The following is an 11,833-nucleotide window of genomic DNA, read 5'->3' as shown; positions in this document are numbered from 1 at the left end:
GGGAATCTACATTTACTTTATTTTAGTGCTAATCTCTGTAGAATCTTGTTTGATTTTGATTTAATTTAATTTTCATCGTTGTATGTATAATTAATGTGCACCTCTTGTAACAGTATATATTTTTTCCACATTTTCTATCAAAATTCTTTCATTAATAGTGCTTTATAGTGGACAAGAGGTTGAAATCTACGATCTAAACTAGAAAACGCAGGTGTTAGTCACAAATATTCATCCCGTGGTGATGCCAAATATTGCACGCGGATTGCTCTTCAGCCCATTAATTTCATGCTCGTTTAGCTCTCCTCTTGGTTGAGTCCGATCGATTCTTCCTAGGGTTCTAACCTCAACACAGCTTGGATCATCAAACAAAGCCTCGTTCCTAATTTTGTTGTCTACCACGTAACATAAAACCACGTCTTCTGTCATTGCATGTGTGTTAACATCCATACTACATAAATGAAACTCACCAACATTGGACATCTTCAAGTGTTCCTTTTTTCTTGTCTTTTAAGCACTCAAGAAAGAGTAGGATACCCTCCTGACTTTCCACTTTGTTCTTTTAAGAACTACATGAAACTGAACACAAACAGCTATAAATACAAAAGGGTCTGAGACTCACAAGTTTAAAGGATCAGTAACTTGATACATAATAGCTACACCATAAGTAATAAGCAGTGTTGGGCACCATAAGATTACAGCGACGACCGCAAGAGCCGAAGGCCTACTCTACAAAGGGTATATAAAAGATAACATGTCAACATGAACAATCAGATCTAACATCAATAACATTGAATTAAGTCATTCCAAAGGCCAGAAAGGAGGCAAAGAAGAGAGGAAATATATTCAGCAACTAACCGAAGAGGAAGCCGGAGGTTGCTGCATATCCACACACCCCATTTTATTAGCCTCTCGAGGCTTTGACTCACCGTCTTGACTACCATTCTCTTCGAGCTGCAAACTATGTCGTTCATCATTCACATGTGACGTTGGGTTCTCCTTAACCACTCCCACAGATTGAGTAGATGTTTCATTCTCTACCATGTGATTTGTTTCTTCGGCAACGACTTTTTTATGATTTGGGTCCTCTTTCTTGGCATCTGGTTGTGGCTGCTCCACATTTTCTGCAACCTCCGCTTCCCCGATTTGGACATTTTTCTCATTTTGAGTTTCTTCGGGGGCAGAGACCTCTGTTTTTGTATCTTCCTCCTTTGTCACCTCAACAGCTTCCTCCATTTGAACATCTTTTCCAAGGATTTCTTTGGCAACAACAGCTTCTACTTCTTCTTTATTCTTGATTTCTTTGGCATCATCTAAGATCACATCTTTGTCGACTTGGTCTTCTTCGGTATTGGCCTTCTTGGTTACGTCTGCATCTTCTTGCACTTTGACTTCATTCACAGTTTGATTTTTCTCCCCATCGATTTTTTCTTTTTTGGTTCCAACATTATCCTTCTCGGTTGCCTCTACATCTTTATCCCCATCAGATTCTTTAGCATTCTTTTTTGAGCTAGAAGATTTTCTGCTACGTTTCTTCGGGGGCTCACTTTCGCGCGGTGGAGTTGCCTTTGCTTTCTCACTGATCCTTGTCGATCTCCTTGGGGTTTCACCCGTACCCCAATCAAACTCAGATATTGTAGGGCCTCCAGGGTGTGATTTTAGGTACTGTTCCAACTGTTTTCTGCTATTGATCTCCTCCCCAGTTGGAGCAATAAATATGATCTCGTTCTTCTTTGGTGTCCCTACTTTCTTGGGTATGAACTGCAGCAAAATTCAGAAGAAAATTTGTTACGCTACAGAATTGCATTTTGCATAGTCAAATGCAATGAACACAATGGAATTTTTCACATTAACTTGTAAATACAAAGACAATAGATATACAAAGTTCTAAGCTGCCAAAAAATCTTTCATACTAATCCAACATAAGAAGCTAAGGGCCTGTTTGGATACCAGGAGCAGAACTACTCTTCCAAAGAACAGAAGCTGAAGTACTCTATGGAGGAGTTGGAAAAGTAATTCTGTGCAGAAATGGCGTTTGGCAATCAACTCTATCAAGTACTGGCAGAAGTACTTTTGTGCTGAAAGTCTGTTTGGGAACCATGCTGACTTCTTATGACTTCTAGAAAAAAGACCAGAATACCCTTATATTATACCAGTTACTGTTTTTTATCTTTTAGTGTCATAATATGCCTTCAAACTATACTGTTTTTGACATTTTAACTATAATATTAATATAATATGTTTAAATCCATTATACTTAAAATTTAAAAAAAAATTTGACTGACTGTTTTAGACAAAATATGACATAATATTTATAAAAAAAAAATGACAGACTGTCTTTTAGTGTCATAATATGCCTTCAAACTATATTGTTTTTTACATTTTAACTATAAATATTAATATAATATAATATAATAAATATTATTATAATATAATATAATATTTTAAATATTAAATATTAATATAATGTGTTTAAATCCATTAACTCAAAATTAAAAAAAAAAATTGACAGACTGTCTTTTAGTGTCATAATATGCCTTCAAACTATATTATTTTTGACATTTTAACTATAAATATTAATATAATATAATAATAAATATTAATATAATATAATATAATATTTTAAATATTAAATATTAATATAATGTGTTTAACTATAAATATTAATATAATATAATATAATAAATGTTAATATAATATAATAATATTTTAAATATTAAATATTAATATAATGTGTTTAAATCCATTATACTCAAAATTAAAAAAAAATAATTTAATATTAATAAATATTTTTTTTGTGTTGATTTAAGGGCAAATGAATTAGAAATATTTTCATAGAAAATTAATAAAGTTAGGGGTATTTTGGTAAAACGAACCGTTAGATTTTGACTCCCCGCAAGAAGAGTTTTGAGAAATAGGTTTTCTTGACTTCTTCATAAAAAGTAATTTCTTGCTCTTGCGCGGAGTAACTCTTCGAGGGAGTAGTTCATACAAACGCATCCAAACGACTTCTAACTCCCCGCAAGAGTCAGAAGTAGCCAAGGAGTCCTATCCAAACGCTTACTAAGCAACTTAAGAAACCTATTTTTGTTGGTCTTTTGTGAAATGCAAAATATCAGAAATAGGATCATATTAGGATTTTAATAGCTACAGAATCAAATCAACCAAACACGGCCACAATGGGGTGAGAACCAACAATGAATGATTAAAAAAAAAATGCTCTTCATTTGCAAGAAATCAATGCTGTTATTCCCATCATCTGATCTATGCAAATTTTTTCTAGTCCATTTTCACTTATTTTATCATCCAAAAAGAATGTTTATGGAGCCAAAAGTTATAATCTTATATTGGACAGAGCTGACTAGGTAAATCTGCTAGATGGACCAGAGATATGGTTCATGAAACAAGGACAAGAGCATCTCCCTTGACAGTAGAGGATCAACATTTCATGTTATCAGGTCGCAGAATGTCACCCAATCAGTATTGCTAGACCTAAAGCTAACACCAGTTTAATATAAACAAAGTAAAAAAGTCCGGTCAGTATCACCTGTACTAGGCACAGAAAGGTAGAAAGCATACTAGAAAGGGAAATAACAAAGGTAGCCCCACAAAAGAAAAGTCTAGAAGACACATTCCTCCCATACATAATAGCAGGAATGGTGAGTCACTTTTAAAACTTATATACCATCCCGAGATGAATGGCTCAAGATAGAGTTGAATGGAGAAATAGAACTAATGCTGCCAACCCCAATATGCGGGAGATGCAGAGGACAACCACAATGATGATATAGTGGCTCAGAGTAAATATAGAGGTCTGGAAAAAAGAAATTGAGATCGTGGTTTTCTTTGTTGGTTTAAATATGGGCATACAGGAGCCAAGGTGGAAAGTGGAAAGGAATATAGTAAGCAACTGATCATCACCCACCAAAACAAAAAAAAGCCCAAAGAAATCAAGATTATACTATTGTCAATCAATGATCTTGTTTGGATGTCTTCTACATCCAAAGTTTGTCCAAATAAGTGAACATTTTTTCACGAGCCACATTGTAAAGGAACTAATATAGAAGCTACTTGGATGCTCATTTTACTATGTTACTAAATCCCCAACTCCAGAAAACCATATGCACATACTTCCTAGAAACTCTTACATTTCCTTTCCTTGAAACCCCTCAACAATCTTCCCATCACAACCACCTATTATCCAAGCGATTGCATGAACCTGTGCACAACAATACTATCCACCTGTCTATCCAATTCACGCTAATTAAATAAATATAAGCTGAAATTCAAAAGATTGATATCTCCACAAAAAATATGAAGAAGCCAAAAGGGCACATCACATTTCATTAACAAAACCTTAAAAGAAGCCCTACAATTAGACCGCTCCATTTCTTCTGCCTAACCTAAATGAAACTCTCTATTAAAATTGATGAGTACAGATTTTTCGATCAACAGGCAAAATGCCACAACCAATTTCCTTGAGAGCATCATAAGAGAGATTCTTACATGTCCAGCCACCCACCAATCCTTAGCATACAACATAACCTTTAGAATATGAATTTTAAATCCACTTTACGATAGTTGGACATGCCCATAACACGTCACTGTCTCAATATCTGGATTGGCTTTCAACTGCTCCAGTAAAGATTCTTCTTTTTTTCTGTTTTTCTTTTTTGGGATCAGTAATGAAATTTATTGATAAAGTGGTCGAGATGACCAACTAATAAAAGATTATTCTCCTCAATATTCAACCTAACATGCTCAATCGAAAATACTGAACCCTTAAAAAACCAGCTTACATGGCAAATAACAAGCCTTCAAGTAGATGCCAATGGCATGCCATATCAAACTTCTTTTCAAACGCCAGAACACAACCATGTCACCAAATAAATATAGTTTTCAATAAGCCTAACATAATGAACAAAATCCATTGAACTCCTAACAAAGATAAGGGTCCATGTCATTCCAAGCATAACTTAACTAAACAAATAAAGCATTGCTTCACTACCAGCCTTTTACAACCCCCTCGATCTGGCTTCCCTTCACAAAGCTAGTTTGAAATGAGAAATGTTCCTTCTAATTAAACCACTGTAAATAGTACACGAATGATACTAATGAACTGTGGAGTTTAGCATCAATATTAGTTGGACTCCATGTAAACCTAGAAATATTCTTTAAGTATGGATGTTATGTAATACTCTAAGAATAACCTATAGCTTCAAGATCTTTAAGAAAGTATAACTGAAAGAGAATGATTGAATGATAGTAGAGTTTCGAAAGTAATAAATAATAGAAAGACAGCCCTAACCTAAGCAAGTGGGCCTTCGGCCAAGGATATGACAAGCACTTAATTAGAGTAGTCTTTCTCCAGTTAATAATGTACCCTAGCTAATAAGAAACACATCTGGTCATAAAGGAAGGTCTCCAATTCAATGTTAGTTCTCTTGAAACTCTCTTTGCCACAGTCCTACAAGCTTTTAGACATAATACTGCTCAGTGACCTAAAAAAGACCTAAACCTAGTCGGTGGAAAACTCCTAAAGATGAAGATCAGGTAACAGGTGAAAACCAGATCATATGTTGCTAGATGACCTGGAAGGAGGTTAATGTGTGTTTTTCGACATCTATTGGCCATTAACTAACAAGAGTGACTTTGAGACAAAATATTTAACCAAAATTAGCTACCAAAGAAAGTTGTATAGCCTTTATCCCCAGCAGTGGGAGCTGCATGAAATTTATGTTAAAACGGTCTAGGGAAGTTTGGTTTAAGGAGAAAGTTCATTCTAGACCGTACACACTCACTTGATCAATGATGAAACACTCTTTTTAGTAAGTGTCAAATTCTATAATACCTTATCCCATATATTGGAGCAGAAAACGACAAGACACCTACACTTTCTACATGAAAGGCAAACACATTAATCTCTGCCCAACAATTTATTGAAGAAGAGAACAAAAACTAAGATGAGAATTTGTTTACCCAAACCACTTGTTGCAGACATCATCTTGCTTATGAAAAAACAAAGGTCTACAATGACCATGATGACAGCCATATTTATTTCCCACACTTGAGAGTTGAGATCTTTTAGTTTAGAGGAATTGATGTGGATCAAGCCTTGATATGGGAGCAGAAATGCACAAAAAGATAAAAGCAGCACCAAAAGCACTGATGAGTGGACCTGTACCCAGAAGCATTCAGGCAAACTCTTGGACGGAGCAGCGCCAGATCATGTAAACCATCTGCAATTGGGAAGTTTAGGCCCAGAAACCCAAATTGCAAACTGTATTTCGGCATGGCCCATAAACCTGGGCCTAAGCTTCAGTGCATGTTAAGTTTCTAGTCCTATATCAGTTAAAAGGGTGTGCAAAGTAGTTTCTTTTTAGAGTCAATTGATCAAAATACCAAATATGAGCTAAGTCTCTCAAAGTACAAGTCTTGGGATAATATCTGATTTGGAATTCAAAAAGTTTCTACTCTCTTGAATTATCAAGAAGAAGAAGAAAAAGAGTGCATAACATTAGAAAGTGTATAAATCAGATTGTTATTAGCATCTTTGAAAGTGTTACTGAATATCCATTCTTCAGCAGAGTGAATCAACCTCATATCCCTTCTCCCTCCTCTCCTCTCCTTTTTCTTTTATTGGTTTTCTTATAGGTCTAAGTCTGAAGGTGGGGTTTTCATCTTAGGTCTGTGGTATTATCAGACACACACTTTACAAAACTCATCGGGGTGGCTCCTTCCCCTCTTTTTGCTTTTGATCGGCTCACATCCCCTCTTTTCTATTTCTCAATTTTTTTATTTTTATATCTATGCTTTAGTTCCACGTCAAATATGCCATCTTTTCATGCATAGTATTGAACTTAGAAAATTTCCAAATATACAGATATGTTTCCAAAAGGGTCGACACGAAATTTAACTGATATTTTCCTTTAGTTTATCTTTCAGTGGAAATCAATAATCATTATGGGAAATACTTTGGTCATAGTAAAATTTTACTGAAATATTATTTCATAAAAAAAATTATTTTAACATTATTGATAAAATTTATGAAAATAATATAAAAACATAAATTTCTTGAAGACAGAACTTGTACATCACTCATAATATTTATTCATTAGAAGAAACATACTATTATTAGTATCTCATCTTATTTATTATTCTAAGCACATTAGCACGTTCTTAAAAGCACACACATATAATTGTTTGTTTTCTATTTACAAGGTTTTTTAATTAGTAATATGTTCATAAGTATTTAAAAATAAATATAATAATGTTAATGTAATATTCAATTACTTGTTTATTTAAGCAAGTGTTTTAATGTAAAAGTATGTGTAGTGAATACAAGAAATTTTTTTGAAAAAATATAACAGTATTTTTCTCATTTTTATGTATATTTTGTTGCTTTTGCTTGTCGAGATCTCAAATACCAACTCACAACGAAATGCTACTCATTTTCATTTCCACAATCCTTACGATTGTTTACTGCAATTTGATGACCTATTAGTGTGCTTTCATGATAGTTTTATCATTTTCTAAAGTTGCAATAAGAATTTCTCAATATTTCCATCATTTCTACATTTTCATGAAAATTGTATTTATTTCCACAGTGGTCAAAATATTTTTACGAAATATTTCCATTTCCAAGCTGACCAAAATAGACACCGAAATTGAAATATAACACCATGTTCCCACGACATACGGGGATATCAATTTTCATCCACACGCCAAGCACACCTACTCCCCCCACCCATGCACATGCAGTGCCAGTGCACAGGCACACGTGTACAAGCACGTGTGCATGGACACATGCACCCACTACACTTCCATTAACCACATTTATTTACTTAAATTTTAAGTTTGTTAGCTTGAAACTTATTTTCTTGGATTTGAATAATGATAGAATTAGCATTATGAATTCTACCGCATGGCCTCAACGGTGATGGCAGTAAAATCTCCAAGCTTACAGACAAATATGGTTTCTTCATCTTATGCTTTACTAATAGAAGGCAAGTGCATTAAAGTCTAGGAGCTTGGTGAACTCGAGGTACACTTTCAAGCTCTAATGCAAATTAAAAATGTGGGACAAAAAACAATTCAACCATCTTGGTCTATGATTTATTTAACTTACTTTCTGATCAGATTTGTTTGCACTGGATACTATTTACATAAGATTTGGATTTAGATTATTTAAAACATCAACATAAACTTGAACCATGTCAAACAAACAACATAAAGAGGAAGCCCATACAAGGACCTATGTCAGACAAACAGCATAGAATCTAATTTGGTTCACGGTTCACCACCACTGTCAGCGGAAAACCATTCAGAAAATATAAATAATTTTTTTATGCCACCAAACTGGGCCAATTAAAACAATTCAATCTCAACTTTCCATGCTTCCAACATTACTGAACTAATCCAGCAAGTCTCCATAAGGGTAAGTGCAGAATACTAAGAAGCTGACATAAGAAGAAATGAAACTTGGAGGTAATACCCATTATCTTGTTTTCACATACTTATAACTAAAAATGTTATAAAAAAGATTACTTTGGTCTGAGAGGAACTCCATAGAAGGTAATTCAACCATCCTCAAATCAAACTCCATAATAACAACAGAACCCCTTCTGATAAGTGCGGGATTTCTCAGAATAGAGCACAGATATTGTACACAGACCAATAAACATCAAAATCCCACAAAAGAGAAACTCTACCAATTACTATTTGGATATTTCCCCCCAAAAAGGATAGACCTTTCTACAAACCCTAACAGCCAAACCATCACAATTCAAGCAATTTCAACAATAAAAGCACAGAACACAAAGAAAACCAACCACCCCATAAAAATTAACACAAAAAAATGAGAAAATTCTAAAAGTAAAAAACTAGTACTCATCAGTAATCACTTCACCTAAAAAGACATGATTTTTCCACATTTCTTACAAGCAAACCATCACTATTAACTCAAATTCTAACATAAAAGCACAAAACATAAAAATAAAAATAAAAATACAACAAACAAAGATATATTTATACAAAATATCGAAATTAAAAGCACAAACACTTGATAATAAATCAAAGAAACAAAAAATTGCATCGAAGGGGGAAGAACTAGCAAGTGAACCTTTTTCTTCCAACTAGGTGGTGCTGGAAGCTCCACAGAGATGATTTCTTCGATTGAGTTCGCCATTTCAGCTAAGATTTCGAAAAAAAGTTCAAGAAAGTGAGAAAGAGAAAGCTTCAATTTTTATCTTCTCTTGTCTTTTATCCTCTCAATCTAAAACTAAGACAAGTAGTTAGAGGAGAGAAGGACACGTCTTAGATAGAGAGACAGAGAGAGAGAGAAAATTGGTTGTGAGTCTTCAACGGCCCTTTGTTTCTCTCAGAACCCCAAAAAACAAACAAGTCTTGTGGCTTGATTTCTCTCCCCCCTCTCGCGTGTGAGGCGAAGCGCCATGGCGCGTGTCATCGACGTATACACGACTCGGTTCGGGTTCGGGTACGGGTACGGGTACGGTTTAGATAACGTTCTTCAACTTCCACGCTTAACTGAATTGAAATACCGGTTTCGTGTCCGGATTAGTTATCATTTGCTACAAAAGTGGAAAGCGGGTTTGATACGATACAACCCCCTCGCAAAAAAAAAATCCTGTAAAGCGTGCAATAACCGACACGTCATACAGACCACACTTTGCTATTTTCTGATACAAATCTTTGATGTTCTCCTCCTCTAAATGTCTTATTGCATATTTAATGGGCTCACTAATTCCATGATATTCAAATCTCCTGTTATTACTATAGGCTCTTGATCTTGTTCGATCTCTATTTCTTAATCTTTATTTCGACTACAATAAGAAAATTTCAATAATAAAATTAGTATCAAATTTAACAAAATATATAAGAAATTTAGTCAAGATTACGTATCTTCACCTTTGTTGGTTACTTATTTATTAATTTTAAACTTTTCAATTATAACATATGGCATCCTACATATATAGTACTCTCAGAAAGAGGACACGTGTTGATTTCTCGAATCTCATGCATGGTCACCCACATGATCGTACATGAAGTCATGCAGAAGCTCGAGAATTTTGCCTATCTGCCCATTTTGATTAATAGGATCCCAAGCTCACAATGTCATACTTTTGTAGTATAGAGCCGAGGTGCTACTCCTAACGATCATCCCATAAAAATGTGATGTGGACATATTACCATTCTTATGCACTCGTACAATTATATTTATAAAATAAAACGGTTGTTTTGACTGATACAAAAATAATCGAATCTATAAGTGGGATCAATCATGAAAAGTTGACAATAATTTGAAGACGTCGAACCGAGTTGAATGTTTATAAAGAGTTTTATCTAAAGGTCCATCATAGCTAGGATTATCACCTTTAACCTAGTTTGTGCTACAAACCATCATATTGATAACCAACAAGTAATACTCCCTTCCATTCTATTTCAATAGTTAAAACTGAAAATACTGGATGGGCAAAATCATCTACCAAAATAAGTAAAAAATACTGAAAATTAATTACTATTAAGAGTTAATTGAGAAACATTTAAAACTCTTTGTAATTAACCCAAAAAAAAAAAAAACCAATTCAAATCAAAGATCAAATCATGCAAAATCAACCTCAGATCAACAGTTAATCAAAAGTCAAGTACTAACAGCCCCTTCCATTCTGGTTCAATAGCAAAAAAAAAAAAAAACATTTCTATTGACCGCACTACTGGATGGGCCATTCCCTTAATTATATGAATTAGAAAACTATGTTGAATTGTAAAGGTGGCAACCAATCAGGTGTGTCATGTTGAGGTAAAGGCCGGACATTCTGAAAATTTACCAAATCCAAATCCAACCCATTTAATAATCATGTTAAAATCTTAAACCCAGGCCCAACCCATTTATAAATAGGTATATCTAACCCAGCCCATATATAACTTGTTCTACAGTGAAAAACAACTTCTTTTGATTTTTTTTTTCAAAGTTCATATAATTTTGTCCTTTACAACTATGAGGTATCCAATCATGTTTTTGGATGCCATAAGTTGATGTGGTCAGAAAATCTTTCTTACAAATTTAGAAAGGAAAGTGTTTTTCATTATTATTATTACTATTATAATGGATTAAGCAAAGTGTATTTCATTATCACATAAACATACTAGTCTTACTTAGTAAAGGTCGTTTTGCCCACATGGATCACCATATTAGGAATCAAACGCTACATACCTCTAGATTTCAATGAAAAAATATATTAAAAAGAATATACATATAAATAAATAAATAAATATAATAAGGAAAGTGTTTTTTTTTTTTTTTCAAACTAAAAACTTAACTATTAATTATTTGAAAACTATCTTAAAACACCTTCTATATTTTATAGAATTTGAATTTTTTTTAGGAAATTCTAGAAAATATAGATTATCTTATAATCGTGTTAGACAAATTTATACTATTGATTTAAATTGATTTGGAATGTTCTATTGAACACAATATCTTAATTCCTATTGAATCTTTTGATTCACACGCTTCCCCTACATCAATTGAAAAACTATGTTGAGTTGTCGTGGATGATGAGACAAAGTATTTGGTAGATGATTTTGAAGGATCGATAGACTTGTTGGTAAAGAAATCACATCCCCGCCCATCGACCAGTGATGATGGATGGTGGATCACAGTAAGTGTTATTGTATTTGGGAGAATGAAAAAAGCAACAAACCTACTAACAACATGAATTACTCAACAACGATTATCAATGAAGTGATGAACAATAGATGGCTATATGATGATTAGAAGCTAGCGGTGAACATAGATAAAGCAAGAATGTTGCAA

General features: G+C 33.8%; 1 protein-coding gene across 1 annotated transcript; it reads right to left on the bottom strand.

Moving 5' to 3' along the window:
* Positions 1–577: 577 nt before the first annotated feature.
* LOC147392582 (uncharacterized) lies at positions 578–9,500 on the bottom strand. Its single transcript, XM_086455844.1, has 2 exons — positions 9,119–9,500; positions 578–1,758 (listed from the first exon to the last, which is right to left on the bottom strand). Exons 1-2 carry the CDS (start codon positions 9,182–9,184, stop codon positions 844–846), a joined length of 981 nt encoding a protein of 326 aa, XP_086311970.1. The 5' UTR covers positions 9,185–9,500; the 3' UTR covers positions 578–843.
* Between the last annotated feature and the right edge of the window lie 2,333 nt (positions 9,501–11,833).

This window comes from Akebia trifoliata, chromosome 10 (genome assembly GCF_017979445.1).
Source record: "Akebia trifoliata isolate Shusen 1 chromosome 10, ASM1797944v1, whole genome shotgun sequence".
NCBI classification, from domain to species: domain Eukaryota; kingdom Viridiplantae; phylum Streptophyta; class Magnoliopsida; order Ranunculales; family Lardizabalaceae; genus Akebia; species Akebia trifoliata.
Note: the sequence above shows the minus strand (reverse complement) of the source record. Positions and strands in the feature narration are given on the sequence as shown.